Below are 24,038 nucleotides of genomic sequence, written 5' to 3' on the forward strand. Positions count from 1 at the left end.
TTACTCTACATAAAGTTGCCTTGTTTGTTTAGTGATCCACCTTGTGCTGAGGGAATAAGGCTTAATAACTATGCCAATACTCTTCTAATGCTCAACTCTCTGCTTTGCGCAACAATTAACATATTTTTAAATGAACTGACAGCAGACATTTTTGTTGCAGGGGAGTTGAAAGTGAGCAGGTATCCTATACTGCCTTGGCTCACTGATACATCATTGTGGACCAGAAAATTGAACCCAGTCCAGCTTGGGATTATTTTGGTATGTAAGCAAACAAGGATCTGACCAGACCTTTTCCTTTTTCTTCATACATTGAAGCTGTGGTATTCTCTTCTTGCATCTTTTAGGCAGCAGGTCTGGTCTTTTCTCCCAATATTGTAGTCTGGCAAAGGCCCTTCTGTGATAACATTCTCTGCTTTGCAGCATTGAATTGCAGCTTTTTGGGGGCTATAATCCTTTGAAGAGAGGCTTACCAGGAGTTTCACTTATGTGATGCAGTGTTTCTTTGCTGCTCATTTGCAGTGTTTCTTTGCTGCTCAAGTCTATTGATATCATCCCAAGCTAGAGTAGTGTATAAATGATGACATGTATGTGTTGACATCAAAGCCCATTTTGTTCTGAACTTGATCCTAGCTTCTGAAACTAAAGGGCTTTGTCATTCTCTTTGGGTGTTCACTAAAACATACAAGTCCTGATCTATTTAATATTCAAGTAAGTTGCATTTTTGTCTGCCAATGACTTTACAGTATATAGTGGCAAAATATGCTTTGAATGACTTCTGTCGCATTAACTGCATAAACTGAATCTTGGCCAAAGGAATTTATTAGCTGCTTTGCTCTGGGGTAGCTAAGCTTCTTTTTGCTCCTAAATACTGTAGGAGGAAAGCAAGTGATGGAAGCAGATACATTTATTGAGCCTTGATTCTGAGGGTGGAGCAGCCACAGTTCATTCATACCTTGTTCTTTTGGTATCATCTCTCGTCTTCAAGGATGCTCTACTCAAGCTGCTGAGACATCTGCTACTTTTGATTTCACTGCTTCTGACTTCATCTTTAGTTCTAGATTATCTGTGGCAAGTTTATCCATCAACAGGTTGTCTGGATATATGATGAGCTTTCCTTTTGTCATGATGAATATCTAGTGTTCCTCCAAACTCAACCTCCTGCTTACACTGGATATGCGTCTTGGTTGAATCTCTAATTTACTAGCTTCCAAGCAACCTAATAGGTAGAGCTAATCTTACTCTGAGATCAGTCACTGTTATAACCTCCTAGTTATAAGAGATTATTTCTGATGAATGCAAGCTGTTCTTGATTTGCAGCACTTTCTTTTTCTGCATAATCAAATTCTCTGAGATTAATCCTTTTTTTACCAGTATTTTTGTCCTCTTCACTTCTAGTATTCAAATAGTAACAGTTTTGGTGATAGTGAGCTTCTGCAGCCACTGTGGTGTTGCTGATAATAGCAAGGATCCTGTCATCCATTGTCTCTTATGCATATTGTGATTGAGCATCTGCACGCTTACTCAGTACTCTAAAGTCTCGTTGTTCTTTTTGCTACTTTTTTTTCTTCTGACAGAAGCTATGTTCCATCTTGAATGCTGCTGTTCAAGCATCAGTTACCTACTACAGGTTTTTCTTGCAGGACTTACTTCTGTTTTGACACAGCAGCATTCAAAAAAGCATAGTGGGTTTGTGTTTTCATTGTGAACATGCTGTTGCCTTTCAGAGGAAGTTGAATTTGTGGTATTTCACTTTCATTCAGGTTTCCAGCAACAATAAAACTGAAATATGACTGGAGATTTTTGTGGCTTTCAGAAATGTTCTTTAAGAATTTCCCAGAAATTACACTAGATTGACACTTCGATTTGAAGTTATGTGAATTATAGCTCTTTTGAATGCTCATTTGGAATATTATCATTTGGTTCTTTTACAGCTTTGCTACTGAAATTTTTTAAGTTTCAGGCTTGCAGTTAAAACACTCGTAAGCTACATTCAGATTTGCCAGATTTGTGTCAATAGTTCATGTAGAAACAATTGGTGTCACGGCATCCTGTTTCCATTTGTGTGAGGATCTCAGAAAAGTTACTCATGTGGAAAACTCATAACATAAAACCAGTACTAAACCATGCAAGTAAACCTGCCTGACTTGATATTAAGTATCCCTGATGGTCCCAACAACTACCAAGTTATATGAATAATGCAGCATATTGGACCACATCTGCAAGGACGGAGCATGAATATGCATGGTATAACCAGTTTAGCTTATGGTCAAAGAATTAAGACTTCATTGGTATGTACCTTAACCTGTCTCTTTTTTGTTATTTTTAGGACGTTGAGTGTCACTGTGTTATGGGCTCTTAAAAGACATGTAGTTGCAGAGCAACCTTGCTTGATTAGCAAATTCTGTGTTACCTTTGTTTTGAAAGTCTTTCTGACAAGAAAGTATAGTTTGTTTCTGTTATTCTGTTAAACGTTTGTCACTGCAGCTTTGTGCGTAATAACATTTCACTAATGATAATAATAGTTATTATTATAGAGCTGTCTTCACTGCTAACCCCATTTTACAGGTGAGAAACTGGAGACAGCGTCAAGTAACATGAATGTCACCATCTTTCCTTGCCCGTTCAGTGGTTAACAGTGTAAAACACCATAGCGTAGAAGCAGCTTTTTCTTCTCTCTAACTATGCATTCACATGTACCTTCCCAGTAAATGCTGATACAATCAGATATTTGGGGGAGAGTTGTGCTTTATGAATCATCAGCTCTACTTAGAGTTATATTTTTTAAAATGGGGAATTTCTGCTAAAAGCTGAAGTTTAAAAAAAAAAAAACCAACAACAAAGAAACCCAAAAGACCTTTCCATTCTTTTGGTTGTTAAATAGATTTATATTTATAATGCTGGGTATGGTTCAATTGAGTGGCCGGAAGGTACCTTGAGCCACTTAAATAACATAAAGTTGTTCTCTAGAAATTCTTGAAGCTACAGTCATCCTAGAGAAGGTTACTTTTGGTTAGGGGTGGACAAAAAAGGGATGTTTGGCAAAAGATTCCAGCCGAGTTTCGGTGCTACTTACCCAAAGAAGCTGTGGGAGTAACTCTTTGGTTTTAAGAAAACAGGACAGATCGCTGGCAAGACAGTTGCTCATGATTTGAGCTGTGTGTGTGTGTGCGCGCAAATATACATAATTTTATTATGTGAGAGGAGGGGAAGCAATGAGACTGTATGAATTTCAGAAATGACAATACTTGCTTGGACTGTGCATTTTAGAGTCTACTTGTTTCACTGACTCCAAATCTCTTCCATTAGTCCTAGGTGACTCCTCATGTATCAAATAAAGTTTCAGATCAACCTGAATTTAGACTTTAAGGTGTCTAAATTAATGTTCTTACCCTCCTAGCTTTTATTTTGAGTCTCTCTGGTTTTATGGCCAATCCATTTTACTGAGTATCTCAATCAAGCTGAAATTTTGTGCTCAGCTTTTGATTTTCGGGGCATATTTTTTTTTTACATTTTGGGAGCATTTTTTTAAGGGATTGACAGTTAAGGGATATTTTTTCATTGTTCTTAACTAGAAGTTTATTTTTATGTAGAATTAAGACTCTTGGGAGAGTTCTAGAGAGGTTTCAAAATTGCTCGAAATTGTGGACCAGCAGGCTGTATTTACCAGAGATGGTCACGATCTTTGTTTTATTTTCATAATGTTCTTTCCAGAAGCACTGTAGCTCCACAGATGTAAGAAAGTACATTGCCTTTCTTGCTGCTTGAGAACTATGGGATTTAAGGTTTCTTATACCATAATAGTGTTGGGAACATCACAAGGTGATAGTCTTCTATGGTTTAGTATCCATTTATGAAACTTCTGCTAATTACAAATTAGAAGGAACTATTCCTAAACAGAATTAAGGTTGAGAATATATGTCAGGAATCCAAGGTAAACCATATTAACAAAGATGTGGTTATCACAAAATATTATAAACCCTGTTCACTTCCAAACCAGCATAAACTAGCCAGTTTGAATCTGTTTTATAAGCTATAAAACATGACCACAGAAATCTGTCGGAATGTTTATAATGTATTTAAAACAATCTACAGATACTGGATCCAATTCATACCCATTTATTTTGGTGGCAAAACTTACATTTATTCAGATAAGAACGGTATGTTTTGTCCTTGGCTATACAATATCTATTTATTTGTGTCTAAATTGTTCTGCTCTTTCAAGAGTGACTGTTTTTAGACAAATTACTATTTCCAACATATTTGTTTAAGTTCTTGCATAGACATCATTAAAGCAGTAAAGCTAAGCTAAATATTTGGTGTTGCATCATTTTTTACTGGTGTTGCTACTCACCATTAAATACTTCAGAGTATTTCAAGTCCCTGACCCAAGTGTGTTGTCGTTTGATTTACCTTGATCATTTTTCTTACTGTTAATTAGATGAGCATTGTTACAGTGCTATCATAGCAATGTTATTCTAAAACAATCCCTTTTTTGTAGTTATTTTTGCCATCTTTTATTGCAAATCAAGATGTAATAGTTAAAATAGTTATAAATGGTTGTTTATGCCACAGTCCAGGTTGTGGGTTACCTGCTAGAACATTAGTGTTAGAAGGTGTTTATGGTGTGCTGAAAGTATGTGCTAAAATTCTTTAAAAGGTCTGGTTTTAGCACTGCTTTCTTGGATCAAATTAGGAAAATACATGTGGCAGATACCAATCTAATACTAGTATACATTTTTCATAAAATTTAAGTTGATAAAGCTGTTTCTTCTGTCAAGTATTTTGTACCTTGTAGACAACCATTAAGACTTGCTGAGGTTGTGAATCATTTAATTTATGATTAATAACATTATTTAAATATAACAGAGGCTACACCATACTTCAGCAGATTAAATTTGCCTTTAATGCAGCATCAACAAAGAAGATACAGGTGTAAGCAATTTTGAGGGTTTTGTTCGGTTTTTCTTTTTTTATAGGAAACCTTTGAAAGGTTAGATTTTATGTTGGAACTGATGACTTAACAAGGTTTTGTAGGAGACATACTTCTTGCTATCTCTGCGATAGCATTTTCTTATAGAAACACAGAAAATCAATTTTAGTGATGTTGTGATAAGCTGTTTAATTAATGTGGTTTTAAAAGTCAATAAATTTCAATAATTTATAGCTCATCTAATGTATGGACTGTGCCTGTGAAGGTCTTTTGAGGGAAGTATCTCCTCCAAATAGTAGTTGGAGGTCAGCTGCAATGTTTTACAGTTGCCCTAAAGTAAACTACAGCTGTGCTCTGGGCATTTGGGTTATGGTAGACAATTAAAAGAAAACCGAGCTTGTTTTGCAGAATGTTTTTGTTGGGTCAAAATGTAGCTTTATGCACTTTTAAAAAGGGCATTTCAGCAAATTTATCATTTCAGATCTTAAATACTTCAGTCATGGTTTATGGTGAGGAGATTATTCCTCATGTAGAATTGCAGTAAGCACTAGAATAAAAGTATTGCTAACCATCTTAACTGTTGCTTCCTGGTTTTCATGAGGTGAGATAACTGGAACAGGTTACATAAAACAAGTTTATCTTACCATTTCTGTATACCAAATAAAACATTTTAAAGTTCTGAAATGCTCTTCTGGAACTCTGAAGTACGTTTAAGCTTATTAAAAATAAGTATCAACTTCAAAAATTGATTCCAGATTACCATGTTGCTTTCTTACTGTAAGTATCTTCATCCTTATCTCTGTTTTAACGATACAGTATTTTAAAACATTGAATCTTAATTCATTATCTACTAGGTTAAAGACCGAAATCTCCATTAGAGAGAGAGAAGCTAAGTTGGAGGTAATGTCTTTTCTTTTCTCCACACAGTCTTACAATATGTCTGAACTTCATAACTAGTTTGAAGATCCAAGACAATTCTTTTGTAACTATACATATGATACTGGGTCATGGTGTTCAGAAGATATGCATAGTGCAAAAATCTAGCTTTCTGTGTTTTGCTACAAAAAGATACGCCAGTGTTGGAGGGACACCTGCAGTATGTCTGCCACACCCAAAGTTTTCCAGTTTTCAGTCAGTCCGTTCTGGTTGATTTGTATGCCAGGCTCCAATGAAGGAATGGTTTTGTTTAGTTGCCTTATGTATCTTCATCTTCAGGGAACCTGGAAATTGACCTGAAATATAACCTGAGATCTGGGTAAATACTGACTCTGAACTGTAACTTTTTGAGGGTTTTTTTATTTGTAGTGCTTTAAAGAGGAAAATCTTTGGAAATGCCTCTTTAGGCCTGAATTTTTTTTTTTTTTCTAAACGTGTGTACAAATTTTCCCCTGCTTTCTGCCTATCAGGAAGCTAAATGATCTCACAGTACATCATCTTAACTTTTTTCAAAAATATTATCTTTGGATTCTGATTTTACAGCATTTTCTTCTGTAAGAAGTTGTCTTTCTGTTGCCCTTCAAAAAGGGCAATCTGTTAGAGAAATCCCAGCCGGTAAGAGAGTGGGAGAAGTCCTCAGACCTAGTAAAGATTTTTCTTGTAACACTGCTTGCCTGCTTTCCAAAATGCAAAGGGATTGGTGATGTTTTTTAACACAAGCAATGATTTTGTAGAAATGTGAGAAGACTGTTCATCTTCATTCAGCGGTGTTAAGCAAGATTCGCAAACATACACAGTAACACCTTTTCTTTCCATAGACTCCATTACCACTTCAGGTGTGTTTTCTCTTAGTTTTTCTTTTTCTTTTTTTTTTTTTTCTCATTATCGAAGATGTGGAATTTGCATTTTTTGCTCCACAAAATTGTGTTTCATAATATTGGCTTTCGTTTAAAAAAATAAAACAAAAAATGCAACATCTCCCCCAAATCCAAACTAAAACAAAACAAAAAAACCCAACCCACACACCCTAGCCCTTATGGTTGGAAAAGATGGAGAATACAGACAGAATAGGCTACTCTGGTGTTAGTTCTCTGCGCTTCCAGGACATCTGAACCAAGACCTTTCAGAACAGTGAGTTGCCGTTCAGTGTGATCTGGGCCATGTGGAACCTCTGGTTGTTTTTTCCAAGGTGCCATGGAATGGCTGTTATTTCGCTGCAGCCAGATGCTTGACATTTTGGCTGTTTGTTGAAATACACAGCAGGAGGTCAAAGGACAGACCCCTAGGGTGCTGAAGAACCAAAAATATAAATTGATGAATCAGGTTGTTTAAAAACATAGCATTTAAAACTCAGAGAGGAAAGTCAGGAAATATTCCTTTTCTGGTAGTTCCCGGAGGGAATATGGTCAGCCAGGGCAGAGGAGGATGGTGGATAGGGAAGGAGGTTCTGTAGTAGGAAGTAGTAATTTTAAGTCAGAAAGTGTTTCTTAGCATGGGTCATATGTGTATGGGTTTTGTATGACAGAAATATAACAAAGTGTGATAGAAGTGTAGCAAAGGGTATTTTAGAAGATAGAATAAGCTTAATTTTACCATACAGTTTTAAAATACTTGCATAATTTGGCTTCATTGAAACAAAATATACCACCTCTGTGGGGAGGAAAAAATACTATGCTAAAAGTACGTAACATTGTTTACACAGTTTTAAATGTTTAAGAGGTTGTGATACAAATAATCATTTAAAATGTTTGTTTTTCTCTATGTACAGTGACCTTTTCTATTTTAAAACCAAAATTAACTTACAGTTTTATTGAGACAGAAAAAAGTTTAATTTCTTAATTTTGTCATTTAGGCATTTACAATTTCCTAAATGAGAATAAGATTATATGGGCAAGATGCCCTGTAGCATAGGAGATGCCTTTAGAAGACTGGTGTGGCTGTTTCCAAATGGCAGTTTTCACTCACTTCCTTTTCTATTGTTCTAAAAATGGGGGGGAAAAATTGCCTTTGTTCATGTTGTTTAGAGTTAAAAAGTTATTTCATTGGGTAAGGTTTAATAGAGACTCAAAAGTTTCTTCTGTGACGAGCACTTTAAGAATCTTCCTTATACTTACACTTAATGTAGTAGCATCAGTAGGCTAAAACACTGTGTAATGCTTAAAAAATATACTCAGCTCAACTTTGGCTTTCTTGCTTTTCCTTTGCTTTTTTTGCTTTCTTTTTTTTGCTAGCAAAACACAAGTTTAGTTCAGATTTTTTTTTCCCCTCTAAGTAACAAGCTGTCCAGATTTATTGCATCCTATTCAATAAGGCATAAGTGAAATTATGTATATGAAAAAAGCTACAAGAGTAGCTTTAAAGTTTTGCTTTGTGTCTGGGGTTTTTTTGGTTGGTTTTTTTTTTAACTTGGAAGACTATTTGCAAACATCTGTGCTAAGATCCATGCTCAGTCTCTGCTACATAGCAGATTTATGGGAATGTCAGTGTGAAATTATTTCTACAACTTTATATTGTAATCAGTTGCTCATGAATGTAAAATAAAAGAAATATCATTAATTATTACAGAAAATTTCAAGACCTAGTATATCTGAAGGAAAAACAGAAACACCAGCTTTTGAAAGGTAAATACAATGATCAGCTGCATCTTGAAATCAGGTACATAAAATAACACATGCTGTGTTATTTCTCAGGTAACTGGGCAAAAGTATTTAATTAGTATTTTCATAATGTGTATTTTCTATAATAGAAAATTTTGAATGGTGGTTGTAATGTACTTACTCAACAGACGTGTAGAATGTAGGTTCCACGTGTCAAAACACATTCTTAGTAATGCTTAAACTGCAAATCAGTCAAGGTTCATAAGACATTAAATAAATTGTACAGATTGTTAAAAGAAGCATTTTTTATAGTATTGCATATGAGTTGATTATTAGTGGGGCAGTTGGGAAACAATTTTAAAATAAAGTATAAAATGTTAATTCTTGGATATTCATTTAGGTTTTCAAAAACCTGTGTCATTTGTGGAAAGCATAGTCAACCAAATTCTTAGCAGAGCAAATATGTGAAATTGTTGGGTAGCTAACAATTATAGCTCTACACTTAAAAAAATAGGCAAAATTGTGGAATTTTTTATGTCAGTCTGGGGAAATAATTGAAATCTTGTACATTTCTTTCGGTGCATATTGTGGGCAGACTTATACCTCATATAATTCATCTAAATTATTACTCCAGATCCCACAGCCTGAAATGTCTTATTCCAGTTAGTCATCTTTTATAATCATTGGTGCAAATTTAAGCTTTAAAAGCTTAGTCAAAACATAATTGTAGTTATTTGTTATATATGCATTTATAGTGCCTTTACAAAAAAAAGCTAACTGCTTTCAGAGCCTCTCTGTAGGTTACTTTTCTTCTTAGAAAAGGTTCTGCTTTATCTCTCTTTATTCTAGTCATATGCAGTGTGGGCCAAATTGCATGAAATTTTACTTTCACTTAAAATGCTTGCTTAAGAATTGAGACTAAATGGTTCAGGTATTGGAACCTAACTGTCTTTAAGCTATGGATTAGTAAACAGTCACTGTAATTCTAATTGAATATGATGTATTACTTTCTCCTAATGTTTAAGTAGACAAAAATAATTTTAATATATAAATCTGTTCTGTTTTTCTGTTAAAACTTTGTTTGATACTACTTTTGGGGCTTTAAGACAGACATCTGGAGTATCGTAGCTCTAGCACCAGAGATTCTCAGTCCTCAAACACTTTTCTCTGTTATTAAGCCAAGATAGTTACGCTGATATTAGCAAGCAATTAGTGCTGCAGGAGCAGATCAGTAGGTGAAAGCAGTTGATTCTGAGAATCCTGCATCTTCACTGCACTGTAGTTCAGAGGTGTTATTTTAGACCAGAATTGTGTTCCCTGGACAGAATGCCCATACTGTGCACATAGTCAGAGCTGTGTGGAACACCCGTTGTTGGTATGGACTCTTGAGGACACAGCTCCGTTAGGAGTTGGAGCACTTGTGGATCAGAGCTTCCAGTTCATTTTCCTCAAAATGAAATCTAGTTTGCATATCCCAGAACTGCTCTGTAAACCAAACCAGTGTGTGGGAACAATCAAGGAATGTGCCTCAAAACCATGGTGGTGTCTCACCAAACTGTTAATATAAATGCAGCTGTAATACAGGTTTTGTTACCTGGAAATACTTTTCCACAGATTGAAGGTGTGTTTGCACATACTTTGCAACTGCTCTGTATGCAGATGTGTAAATGTCACTTGTTTATAGTTCTGTTCTGAAGTTGTATGATTTTTTTTCTTTCTTGCTGTAGAATTTTTCCCTGAATGATTTTTAATATCTTAATATAAAATACCAATATAAAATAATAAAACTCTCGAAATAAAATTAAGTGAATATATATAGCAAAGAGCAGCAAAAAAATTTGAGGTAGTAGGATTTTAAAACAACAAATATTCAGAGCCTCGCTTCCCTCAGCCTCACTTGGCACCCAAATCTTACATTTTCTATGCAATGAGAAAAAGGAAAAAAATCCTTTTAATTTCTAGGCTTCTGTAGCTTGGGATGGGTGTGTGTTTGCACCTGGTAGACTCATCTCTTGGATTCAAAATTATGTCTTATGCTACTCCCTTGAAGTAGTCTTATTCTAAAACCTGACTTCATATAGCCAATATGGCAGCTAGTTCATTAGTATAGCCCATATTTGATAGTCTAGCCACAGTTTGTATCATGCTTTAGAAAATGGGTTCATTGTTTTCATTAAACAAAAGTCAGATTTTACATTCTAACTGTTCACTGAAATCCTCCTTTCTATGTAATAGTTATTATCATTCTCGCATTTTCCGGTCTTTTTGATGTCTGAATTTTTAGTTTTCTTACACTGTAACCAGTATTGTTTGCACATAGAGAGTAGTAAGAATAGGTTTCATTCCTAATATTGGATGGAAGGCTATTCTTTTTCAGCGACTGACTTACAAACAGAATGATTTCTTGAAATCCTGTATGATTTTTCTTTTTATTGTGCGATTTTAGGGCGTCACAATTGCTAGGTTTTGTTTATTTGTCTGCAGTTCTCAGCAGAGGTAAATTATTTCACTGGAGAACTGTTCCATCTAAAGGAAATTACTGTTGTGCTTAGCGACCTAAAGGATCACTGTTTTTTTGTGGATAATTGTTTTTGTGATGGTGATTGTTGTGCAAAAACTTGTTCGATTTTATTTTTATACTCTGTTTTATTGGTATAAATGACTCACAGGAAGGTATGCTGATGTGAGACAGCATGATTCTGCATGAGAGATGAACGTATATAGATTTTTCTTTTCTTTCTCCCCACTTTCTCTGCCTCCCTTCCTGTGTTTTGCCAAAAATGAGAGAGAATGAGAGGCTGGGTTTGGATGAAGCTGGGATTTTGGTTACTAGAAGGTGAGGGAGACTGTGATGGATTCCTTTTATATATTAAGGGCAGATTTGTCCTTTGAAGAGTTTCTTGGTGTGAGTGTGTGTGTGTACATGTATGTAATCCATCTAGGATTTCCAGTGTGGAAACACTGCTCTGTGTGTGCTAATGAGGCATTAGTCATCCCTTTATTTAAACCCTTTTTTTTTTTGCATATCTGTGTTCAAAACTTCCGACATAAAGCATGATCTTGTTAACTCTGCAACTACACCTCACCCTCAAGCTGCTTGTTGAAAAGTAGTAGCTAAAGGTCATGTATATACACTGTTTCATAAAGAGTTGACTGGATTTTCATATGAAAACAATTCTAAATATTCACTAGCCTTTATATGGCTCTGTATAGCTTAAGTGTTTCTCAGAACATGAGGTAATTAGGAACAGTTATGGCAAGACTGGTTACGTCAGCCACAGCTGATGGGTGTTTCTGAGTGTTGACTTTTGTGCTGGAACTTAGTTTTGAGTTTTCCCTGAAATAGTACCCTTTTTCCCCTTTTTTCTAGGAGTTTGAGAGGGAGGAGGAGAACTTGGATAGAAAATTTGTTTGTATATTCAAGAATGTCATTTACTGGTTTAGATAGTCCAATAAATGAAAAAAAACCTTTTCTGTTTGACACAAGTAGCAAATACAGGTTGTAATTAGGTAAAGAGGTTGGCCTGTCTCTGGAGTTAATTCCTTATTATGAATGAAAAATCAGTGTAACACGATGAAAAGATTCTTATGATTACCTCAGTGACCGGTAAGATTTCACCACTCAAGGATCTCTCAGCCCTACTCAAAAATATTCCTCTGACTTAAATTCAAAGTAGGAAATGGAATATTCTTGGATTAGTTTATTTAAGTGAAAGTGAAACTTGAAAACAGATTTCTGAATGTTTGTAGTATGTAGCACCTCTTCCAGAATAACCATTTTCTGTAGAACTCAATATCATTTAGCATATGGGCGAATCACGTGAATTGTTTTAAATTCCTGAATCAGTAGAACAAAACGTCTAGACTTTTCAGCTTGAAAATATATCATAAAAACATAGTAGCAGGAAATTGGTTATTCCTTTTAAGAGTCCTGGAACTGTCTGTTGCTTAGGTAATGTTAAAAGTGGTTCTAGCTAAAAATTATTTCAAACCATTTTTAAAACTATTTGAAGAAATAAAGTACAAATGCATTTTGATTAATGAAATATTTGGTGATATTGTATCTCTCACATCTTTTGTCTGCATGTCACTGTTCAGAGACTATTTTCAATTTAAGTTTTAAATTTTAACAGTTAATTTGGGAGACTTTTTTGCTCCTAATTTCACTTACTATGTAGAATTTATATCTGAAATCAGACCAACTGTTGTTCTTCCACCCCCCCCCCCCCATCCCCCCCCCGCTGTTTGTTTCTCACCATCATAATTTTAGGTAATTTGAGCTACTTTTCATTCTGAAAAATTTTGAATGTATTAGAAATTATATTGAACTTTTACCAAATTTAAATCTTTACAGCAAAAATTGAGCTCCATTGCTGAAAGGATGGGAGAAGCTGGTGTTCCTATAACAAATGAAGAGAAATATTAGAAACTAGTATTTAGGATTTTGACTGTTGGAATATGAACATATGAGCAAATTGCATACAGCAATATGACCAGACTATTTTGTATTTTTGTGGGTACAGATGGTGTTTGAAGTATACAGTACAGACTTTCTTTGCAGCATTCTGATTTTTTCTTTTTTCCTGGTCACTCTAAAGCACTGCATGCATGTGGCTTTATTGGAAATAATACAAGATTTAAACAATCAGTTTGTCTACAAAGTTCATATGCTGTGTTTTAGATTTTATTATACAGCAAGATTCTCATTTTTACTTGCATAATTCAGTACTGATCTATATTTCCTTTTTATAAACATACAGTTTTACGCTGGAAAGTGACTGAAAATGCTACTTCACAGATTCACTTTTTCAGTGAATCCAAATCTGTAGTTGCTCAACTAAATTTCAGATTTCATTTAATTTAGATTTCCAACTGTTAGCTTTTTTCTTGCTTTACTCTAATTAGTATTGCAGAGTCAGTATGACGGTATAAAGGTATGAACTGGCTTCTTTTTCTTGCACATCATCAACAAAAGTTTCCAAGTAGTTGTACCTACATCTGTGTCAAAGAGGCTGTGCAGGTAGAGGAACTTAACATTGTATTTTGGAAAATTCCATGTGTCACACAAAGGAGACAACCTTCCTTTCTGGAGATTAAATGCAAGAACTAAAGACTAAATGACTGCTAAATACAAAGCTGAGTTTGTAAATAGGTAAGAAAAATGCAGCTGTTAATTAAATTCAGTCCATCTTGCTATGAAAAATTCTGAGAAATACCAAATAGGAAATCTACAATACCACTTTGAGTGTCACTTTGCAGAGTACAGCCATGTGTTGCTTTATTTCATTTGTTATAAAAATAACTTGTTTTGTTTTTTTTTCCAGCAAACAGGAGCATGACTCTTCAGATGAAACAAAAGAATGCAATAGAAATCAAACTAAAAAAGTTGCATCAGTTGAAAAGAATGAAGAAAACTCATCATTGTCAAATACAGAAAATGTTCCTAGTTTGGAACTCCCTGACAACAGCTCAAAGAATTCTTTGCATGAGAAAGGAGCATGTTGTGATTCAGATAATAACAAACAATTAGTAGATGAGAAACAAAAATGTATTCATGATGAAAGTGAGTTGAAAACTTGCCAAAGTTCAGATAATGTTATTTTGAATGAGCAGACTAAAGTACGTAGCTTGGATGAAACTACACTTTCAGCAGTGAACACAAGGGACTTAAAATTAACATTGGGTGAAGATGTTAGTTTTGAGCAGTTCTTGAGAAAAAGAGATGAACCTGAATCCGTTAGTTCAGACATTAGTGAACAAGGCAGTATTCATTTGGAGCCTTTGACTCCATCAGAGGTACTAGAGCATGAAGCTACTGAAATTCTTCAAAAAGGTAATGTTGCACCTTCATCAAAGAAAGCTGGACAACTCTCTGAACAAACAGAGGAGACTTCTAAAGAAAGCAGTCCCAACAGAATGGAAACAACTGTAAACAAGACAGATGAAAATGAAGCAAGCTGAAATTATCTTAATTTTATTGTTTGTTATAAACAATGGTAAGAACACCATGGACCATTCCTGATGAGTGTGCTCATTGATGCTGATTATTAAAAATAAAAAGGGGGGGGAGGGAGGAGAGAAAGAGACACTAAAGGGAAGTTTTGCATATGAAGATCGCATGTATGTGTATGTACAACTGAATTAACTAAATTTACAAAAGGTAACGTTCAAATATATCTTCCTGTCTCTTGAATGTGATATGTCTTATTAGATTGACATTTCAGAGGAGGAATAAATTCTAATTTTTATAGTTAACTAGCCCAGGATAAGGTGATTTGTTTGCCAAGAAAAATATTTTTTTAAATCCTTCAGTGTGAATATCATTAAACAGTGGAATTTAGTATGAATTCACTTCTGATGCTGAAATGGAGCACGCTTGTAATGATGGTTATTGGTCTGCTGATAATTTGGGTAAACATAACCCTTTGGACTTGGTGTCACATTCCTGTCTGTAAAAGCATGTAAACAGAATTATATGAGTCTATGCACCTCTGTACAGGTGTAATCCTGCCAGGCTGTAAGCTTACCTTAATAAACTTTCAGTGAAAGTGGAATTATTACAATAAAAATATATACTTGTGGGGTTTTCAGTGTGCAGACTGTGCAGAAATAACGAACATAATTGTATAAAGTAGAACATACTGCTGAAAGTACTGTAGCTGTTAGGCTTTTACCATTGTTTTAATTATTCTTAGCCGTAGACCTGTAGGAATGGTCTGTAAGTCACACCAAAGTACGGTTTAATGTAAAAACCTGTCTCAAGCAAAAAGAAGGAAAACCCCAAACTGGAAACACCAAGTGGTATGCATTCTGCCATTTTGCAGCTGCTGCTGGCTAACTGCTACAAAAAGGACACAAGGGCATATAAAGTAGAATTGTACAGTTCAATTTCAGGACTTTTTGTAGTCTAAATTGTGTACAGAAAGATGGCTGCTGGTTTTGGTTTGTTTTTTTTGTTTTTGTTTTTTTTTTTTGTCTTCTAGTTAGCAGCTAGATGTAGGAATGCATATGATTAATGGTAGCTTGCTCTTATGACTTCATTGCTCCATTTGAAACATTCAGAATGTGCTTTTGACTTACAGTTTTGTTTCTAATGAATGTTAAATGTTTTGAACAGCTGTTAAAGCACTGCTGTAAATTATTACTTTTTGAGTAAATATTTGCAACAAAATTTTGTCTTTGTGCATAATTTTATGCTCAGCTTGAAACTTTGGGCATAGTCTTCCCACGTTTTTTTTAAAAGATTTAGTGACAGTTCCCCAAAACTATTTAATTTTAAAATTGTGAGTTTGAGACTTGTGTGGGGTTTTTTGTTTGTTTATTTGGGGGGCTTTTTTGATAGAATTAAATGAGCAAGTGCCTATGCATAAACATATTTTTGTAGCTAACTTTTCCAGATTATATAGAGATATTTTTCTGGGCCATCAGCATGCAACTGAAGTCTACTCTGTCCTCCTAGGTTAACTGGGCTCAGCTGCTAAATGAATCTAATCAGCAACAGTATTAAAATTTAGAGACCATCCAGCTTATTGTTGGAGCCTCTAAAGAAACCACATCGATCTCAACATCTCAAAAATTGCTTCAAACTCTAAAGAGTTATATGACTTAAATTTTGAATTGCATCTTAATTTTCATCCACGTGGGTTTAGAAGACTTTTTAAAAGACAAGTGGAACAGTTTACATAGTCACAGCTCTTCAAGATCTGCCACTTTAAGAACTTCAAATAACAAGACACACGAAAAAGCTGAGAGCAGTAAGTTGCAGTATTCTTTTGTTCTTAAAGATTTTAGTGAAATTGTTAACTTGAGGTACTATTAACCAGTCTGATGTCTTCAGGCATGTACACGTGGAAGATTATAAAATAATGAGGACAGTTTAAAGGACTTAATCAGCTGTGGAACTTGATGTGTATGTTACTGAAGGAGTTCCTGAATGCATCTGCGTTTAAAACCAGAGAAATCTCTATGGTATTTTTAATCTGATTGATGATCTTCCATGCAAATGATATATTTTGAATAACACTCTGATATGTGGCATTGGAAAAGATTAAGTTCAACTGCAACCAGTTGTGTGATACTTGCTTGTAAATTCCTCACATTTGTCTTTTATTATGCAATTAAATTTTTGAAACATTTACCATTTTAATAATAAGAATTTGGAAGAATTTGGCCATATACTGTTGAGAAAAGTTGGAAAATAAAACTCCGATTGAAAACTGTGTATTTGGCAGACGTATATATATATATATACACTCAGATACTTAATATATTAAAGCATTGTTTGTTTCAAACCATGTAGAGAATGCTTATACAAAAGGTAATGTTAGGTATAAAACACCCAAATATCTAGTAGCCCTTCCAGAGGAAGAGGTGAGAGAGAACTAGATTGTTCTAGCAAGACCATCAGATAGCTTTAAATAGGCAAGTGAGGTGTATCATGAAAACAGTGGTATGGTATTTTTGTGAAGGAGAAAAACTAAAATTCATTACAATTTTTCCTAGATGAAGTAATTCATTTGCTGACTAAACACTGTAGGAGACTGCACAATTATGAAGATTGATCTCTATCATGGTATTCGGGAGGTTTGCTAGAGATAAGTTAAATTGGTACATTTGGCTGAAGTCACTCCAGAAGATCAAGTTACATTGAACGAATTTTGAGTTATTTGAATGTAACTGCACATAATTCAGTTTTTGTTTGTTTCTGAGTCATTTAAAAGTTGTTTTTCCATCCGGCCATCAGTAGTTCTTATCCTGGGCCACCTCTGTTTGTCCTTAGGAAGACATTTTACCTCAAGTTTTCATTGCCTGACTAAAAAACAGTAACTTAAAGTTAATTCTTGGTATCCATACTATAATGACCATTTCCCCTCATCTCAAGAGATTTACCATATTTGCTTGAATAATCATTTCAGATTGTTTCTATAACATTTATTTTTAAGGAAATCACATGCCACGCATATGCTATCTTCGTTATTTGCATTTAATGGAAAACTGTTGTCATATTAGCTTATGGTCAGTGAGTGTTCAGTCACTTGGAGCCTCCTCAAGTGCAGCCAACATGTCAGTTTGCCTTGGGCAGTTTGGGAAAGAAACTTTGGTTTACCTGCGGTTCAGTTTTTCTTTAACAGAATGGATGAGTAAACCCAGGGGAAAAAAAAGATCAAATCATAGCACATACTGAGTTCTAAGTATTAGGTGATGTACTTTAAATGAGAACATTTTTATAACAAAACCGTGTCCACTTTTCTTTTCCTGGAAATGGGGAAAGAGAGAGGAGCCTGGGCAATAGGTGTTAAATCACATTCTGTGGTGCTTTACTGCCAGAAGGCGTTAGAAACTGAAGGTCAGGGTAAAGAATCTTGAGTACACTTAGTATTCTGCAGAACCTTAAATAAAAGATCTCAGAGCTTTTCTGCAGGCATTAGGCATTGTTATTTATATGCTGGCATGTAGAAAGCTGTTATTTTTTTTATGCTGTAGGATACACTATTATTCCACCAAAGACTGTGGCTGTAGGCTGTCACGGTAGAGTTTTGTTAGAGACTGTTTAGAAATTTTTGTGTAGGGCAAATTTGATATCTGATTGTTCTCTTTTTGTTTTCATTAGTGTTTGATTTTTGAGGCTTGTGAGCTTATTTTGACTAGTTGCATCCTGTATTTTTTTGATGTATGCTTAATATGCCTCTAATAAAAAAATATTGGTAAGTATGTTTTATGATTACTCGAATGACTTTTAATAAAACCTTTACTCCAGTTTTAATGTAGCTCAAAAGGACAGTTCTTGGATGAAGCCTGGCATGTTATCTCCTTTGAACATTACATTTTTATGCATAATTTTGACTCTGTAATTTTTCCCTATTAATTCAGCGCTAAAAGGGAAAGTATGTTGACTGGTATTTCATATTAATTTACAGATACTATGCAGAAAGTTCTTTGCTATGTTCCGCTGAGTTTTGGATCACTGTTCTAGCTCTAAGACACTTAATTAAAATTTTGTATTCAGTCGTTTCATTGACCCAAAGTAACCATGTTAAGTTGATGTTTCCTGTATTGCACCAGAGTAAAAAAAAAAAAAAAAGTGGAAAATGTTTAGCTGTGAAACACTTCATTTTGAGGGAAATTAATGTAGTTGTTATGCCTGCAAGGTGCTATAAAGCTAATGTGTTTATTGATGTAACAATGCTGGTTTTGTTGAGGTTGTTTTACTGTTCAAACCATTATTTCAGGGAGGCTGAGATTTTTGTGACAACCACAAGGATAACTGTGATGTTATATGTATATCTACGTTTAAATTTGGGCAAATTTAGCTTCATATTAAGAAAATTAAATGCTCAAATTACATGTATGAGCTGTATCAGACAATTTAAAATAAGATTAATTCCATGATCAAAAAGTGTTAGCTTGTCAGCAACCAATTTTCCATTCTTTAAGCATTTTCTAAGTAGCATTGCTAAATGAATCCCTTATGTTATGAATTTAATGTAAATAAACTTTGTTTCATATTTTAGTTCACTAAATTCTCAATGTTAGGTATTTAATTCAAAAGAGCTGTTTTCTCCAAAAATTTTGGTGAATGGGGTAGCATATAGTGGTATCTTTATAAAGAAAGTTGTCTCATACTGATAACGTGGTAGCCTTGAAAATGTAGCCTTCATATGTTTTGCTTATAAATAGTATAATTAAGAATTAATCCTTTTGACTAAAGGAAAGTAACCTGCGGGTCTGTTTCTTACAGCCTCTTGTGACTTTTTCATTCTGATCCTGTCATGATATTCTAGCAACAAACTGAAGTCCTCTCCTTTAAGGCTGTAGAAGAAGCGGAACATGAATACTTAATAGTTTTTAAATTGTATGTATTTGAATTACCTGGGTGTTTGCTGCCTGAAATGAGGATTGAATTCTGTGTACCAGTTTCTCAGGTTTTTAGCTGAATTCAGCTGAGATTTGTGTCTTTCCACTTAATCTTCTTGGAAAGACTTCACTTCCTCTTTGAGCTAGCAAGTTCATGGCACGTGGTATAATTTTCCTAGGATATTTAGTGAAATGCAGTGTATTTGTTAGATATCATTTAAATGGCTGCTTTTTCCTTGTCACAATCCTTTGTATCTTGGAATGTCTCCTTCTCTTGATGGTTGGTGTATAATCAACTTTTAAGTTGTTGGCTGGTGATGGAAAGCTAAAGACGCTTCTACAGAGGAGAAGCAAAAGTAAGTTCAGAATTTTTATCGTGAATAGTAGTGTGCACCATGCAGGACAGGGTGGTTAACCTGCTTTATCTGATACAGTGAAGCTTTTTTACTGATTCCTAAAATTGCAGCTTGAGGAACCAGAGCAGTTGGGCACGTCCAACTTTAATGGCTCTGAAAGATAGCAAGGAGCTTTAGATAGCCATATCAGATCAGAATTCCCAAAAGGACCCTAAGGCAACATGTTCATGCTAGGGAAGCTTTTCTTCTATTTGTGTGACTTTCTACTCTATTTTCTTTCCCAGATAACATATACTGGATGCCCTCTTGGGTCCATAGAAAGGCCAGTTATCCTAGAGGAGATGAGTGCTTGTATGATCTTCCTTGATGGAACCAAAAAGAAGCTCTTAACATGTGGCATGTATGCTGTTTTATATTAATATAGTAAGATGTGACTTAGTGTTGAATAGTGGCATTCTATTAATCTTTGCTAAATAATGAAGTTCTGTCAGTTGTTCTGGAAGTCTTTTAACAATACTTTCAGAATAAACATCCTTTAAACTATAGCTTGTCACTTTTCAGTGACCTTTGTCTGAGATAGCAGGCTAGTAAGAACCATAGCAGAAAAGTATTAAGGCTGGCTGTGTCATCCTCTGTTTTAAGACTGGGAATGGCTTAGCCTTTCTTGAGGATAACCTATGAAGTTTCTTCAAGTTTGTTAGAAATATCAACGCCCAGAACTTCTGTTGTTTATAGACCTGCTTGGAACTTCGTATTGATTCAATTTAAATTAGTAAGACAAACTTATTAAAGCAGAACATACTTTTTAATACCCTAAAACTTGTTTCTATTTGATAAATCTGTTGTTCTCTGGGTTCCTCAGGAGGCAGTCTCGATGACGTAAAAGGAAATGAAAGTACAACCTGTATTTAAAATACAGTAAACTTACCAAAGTTTTTCCCAGCAAAAGTAATGCAAGTTACTTGTGGATGGGAATGTGCAATAATCCACTCTGTCCAGAACTCTTCTTCTCGGTTTTATTAGTGGAGTGAAGGATAAAGCTTCCTCCCTTCCCTTTGCAGTTGTTCCCTTAGCGTATTTAAAATACTAGTGAGGGTGTAGTGCCAGTATCAAATCAGATGTTACAGTTGTATGGTCCTTAAATATCAGAAGCAACGTTATCATGAAACATGTTTGAAAGATGAGCCTGGGAGCTAAAATTCAAACCTTTTAATGGATATTAAAAATAACGAACTGAATACAGCATAAAACTAAAACATAATGCAGTTAGAATTTTGGCATCATTCTTCTAGTTGACCCCTGGCTGTTTCATAGTGATTTCTTTGTCCATCCTGCAGGGTTTTAAAGCCCTCCTAGTTTCTCCACTGGATAGTCTTGTGCTCTTCGCTTGTTTAATCTGCCTTTTCTCTCAAATTGGTTAATTAATGAACATAACAATTCAAAATAATTAGTCCCAGCTTGTACTTTGCTGCCGTTTGCTGCTTCAGTTTCACAACCCCAAGAAGGGCTGTGTACCTGAAAGTTTATCTTTCTATTATAGCCACAGATATAGTTGAGGGGAAAAAAAGATTATTCTCTTCCCTTGTCAACCTGCATCACCAACACCCTTTGGACTATCATACTACACCACCACAAACAGAGTTAAGTGAATTTTGCTTTATAAATAATTTCTTTTGCTTAGCCATTACAGGTTTTTTATATGAAGGTAGCTGAGTTTTACAAGAGGAGTCCAAGTTTAATCTCACAAATTTGCTAAACCAAGGCTTGTAAGGCTCTGATTCTGTAAGAATGTTTTCAGTGATAGAAGCAGCCCTTTTCCCCTGTAGCTACTAAGTCTCACTTCAATTTTTGCAGATAACATGCCAAGCTAAATCACAGAGCTGATCAGGCTGAAAAAACACCATTGGCAGCAGCAACAAGCAGCAGCAGAGAACAGGATGGCCAGTTTAGGCCATTCAGTTGCTGCTGAATGGGAAACCACAGCCTAAGAAATACAGCTTTTGGAGTAGTCTGTAGGGAATTGTAGACAAATTCCTACTTTGTCGGGGGAAAGCATTTCCATAAGAGGAATAAACACTGAGCTTTCAGTATACCAAACAGCTGCAAGTAATGAAGCTATTGGATCAGTTCCTTTGGAAACTGTCTGCTTATTATGGCTGGATCTCCAGAGATGTTATTAGTTGTGTATATTTCAATTAACTGCTGCCACTGAAGGTAGAAACCTTTCCTTCAGTGTAAAGACTTAAAGGTTATAATACAACTTTTATAATTCGCATGCACGTGATGTATGTTTTTAGATCTATGCAAATTCAACATATTTGGTTCGTCCAAGCAAGCACGTTGCAATAGGGGCACCCTATTGCGGTTACAGAAGACTCATTTTCAATATAAATTCTGAAAATTCAAATGTTATTATGTAGGATTTTAGAAAGTAAAAAACTAGTCTGTTACCCAGGAAGACAGTCAGCGCTCACACTTTAATTTTTAATTATTTATGTATGAAATCTTATTACTACAGAACGGAGGGACTCAAAATTAATCCCAGTACTGTGAGTAATTAGGAACAATTCAGCCTGAAAGGAAACCTTTAGAAAAACTGAGCTTGATAGAGGATAAGTGGTGGCAGTATAGGAAGTCAGGTGAAGTCTTAACTACATGGGATTGTTACTGCATTCCCATTATTTTTCCTTGTACACACACATGCTTGTTTATGTGCAACTATAATGAAAACATAACTTGGTTTTATTTTCCCTGATGTAGATGAACAGAGTAATAAAGAACAAAAAGGGGTGTTATTTTTTATCATGTTAAAAAGAGGATAGAGTTCAGCAACAATCCTTATGCTCTCTTGAGCACAAAGTCGTCTAAACAGATTGTTGTAAAATTGCCATTATACCTGAACTAAAGCATCTTGCTAATCCAAGCACGCTTCTGACTAGGTGAGCTACTCAATGGAGGGAAATGGGATTTCATCTCCACTCTCCATAAAAGTAGGTGAGATGTGCGTTCAATCAGTTTGTGCTAAGGAAGTAGGGCTCCCTGAGGGCTCTGGGGAAGCATTCTTCCTGACCAGGACGGCTGTGCCTCTCAAACTGTTGCTAGGTTTGTGCACTTCCACCAGGCTAAAGCTGGCCTTTCCTGGTACAGTTGATCCATAGACACTATTGCATATATGGGAAAGTTTATTCACTGTTGAAATGAAACAAAACAAAAAAAAAAAGAAATTCCTCATGAAAGTGGATCTTTTTTCCTGACTGTGAGCTTTCACAGAGTGATTTAACTGCACTAGGGAACTGCTGCTTAGCAGTGGTATCTTGGAAGCTTTTAACATGCCATTACCTCTTAGTGCCATTTGTATTTTGGCAGTAATAAAAATATATCTGTTGTCTTCTCACATCATATGTAGTTTATATTAATGTATTCTTTATTTGATGTGTTTACACAGTCCTTACAAATACATTGGTTCTTTCCTTCAAAATAAAATTTATTGTTTGAGAGAGCTTATAATCCACTTGCACTTTTATGAGAGTTTCTTGATCACATCTCTTTTTTTATATCATTTTGTATGTGACCCTGCATAAAATAAATGGGGGGGAGCAAGGGGAGGGAACTATGAAAAAATGTTTTAAAGGTCAGTCTTTTGTTTATCCCTAATTAGAGTGGGTAAAATATATCCACCCTGAACTTCTGACTCCCTGCAATAACAGTCATATTCTCTTCCTTATAGGTGATGCGAAAGCTAGTAGGAATTCTGCTGAACAGAATCTCCAGAGAAAATACAACGGCGCAAATGAAGAGTGTCATTGGATTGTCAAGATGCCTCATTGCAATAAAAGATCAAGAAGAAGCAGCACCAAATGGGAACTTTACTGTGAGTGGAATATAGAACATGTACAGGCAAAATGCTTTCTGCTTTTAGTCTTTTAGTTAATGAGAGTAGAGGTCTTTATCAAGAAACATGAGATTTTGTGCAGCGTCTGACCAAACAGTCTGTTATCAGTTGCTTCACCGCACAAAGGCATTTGACCTGACTGTAAACTGGTATTCTTGAGTATAATGTGCACCAATTAGATAAAGGTCAATAATTTACAAAGTTCACTCAGTCCAAACTCAGGTAATAATTCCTGTCCGTCAAGCTAAATACATTTCACTGCCATATCTGGTTCGGGGGAGATGAAAAGCGCTTTCTGCACCTTACCTGTATTACCCACTAGGGTCTCTTGTCTTTTATTTAATCTGCTGAAAAGAACACGCACAGAGTAGGAAACCTTTATGCTTGCCGGAGACCACATTAAGTCAGTACTGTCTTTTTTTATTTGTGCAACACCTCACATTTTGGGGATGCTGTAAAAGCAGTTTCAGTTT

The 24,038-nt window shown here is 35.2% G+C and overlaps 1 protein-coding gene across 2 annotated transcripts in view; it reads left to right on the forward strand.

Annotated features, from left to right (window-relative positions):
- ZNF280D (zinc finger protein 280D) overlaps positions 1-18,284 on the forward strand; it is a 50,519-nt gene extending 32,235 nt beyond the window's left edge. The window contains exons 17-20 of one of the 2 annotated variants that reach the window (XM_009321589.1): positions 5,785-5,830; positions 8,432-8,487; positions 13,788-14,459; positions 15,923-18,284. In XM_009321589.1, the coding sequence (XP_009319864.1) occupies positions 5,785-5,830; positions 8,432-8,487; positions 13,788-14,424 (739 nt within the window). In that variant the 3' untranslated portion in view covers positions 14,425-14,459; positions 15,923-18,284. Of the gene's footprint in view, positions 1-5,784; positions 5,831-8,431; positions 8,488-13,787; positions 15,015-15,922 lie in introns of those variants that run through there. The other variant, XM_009321590.1, reaches the window with a different exon arrangement.
- The last annotated feature ends 5,754 nt before the right edge of the window (positions 18,285-24,038 follow it).

This window comes from Pygoscelis adeliae, unplaced genomic scaffold (genome assembly GCF_000699105.1).
Source record: "Pygoscelis adeliae isolate BGI_AS28 unplaced genomic scaffold, ASM69910v1 Scaffold183, whole genome shotgun sequence".
Taxonomy (NCBI): Eukaryota; Metazoa; Chordata; class Aves; order Sphenisciformes; family Spheniscidae; genus Pygoscelis; species Pygoscelis adeliae.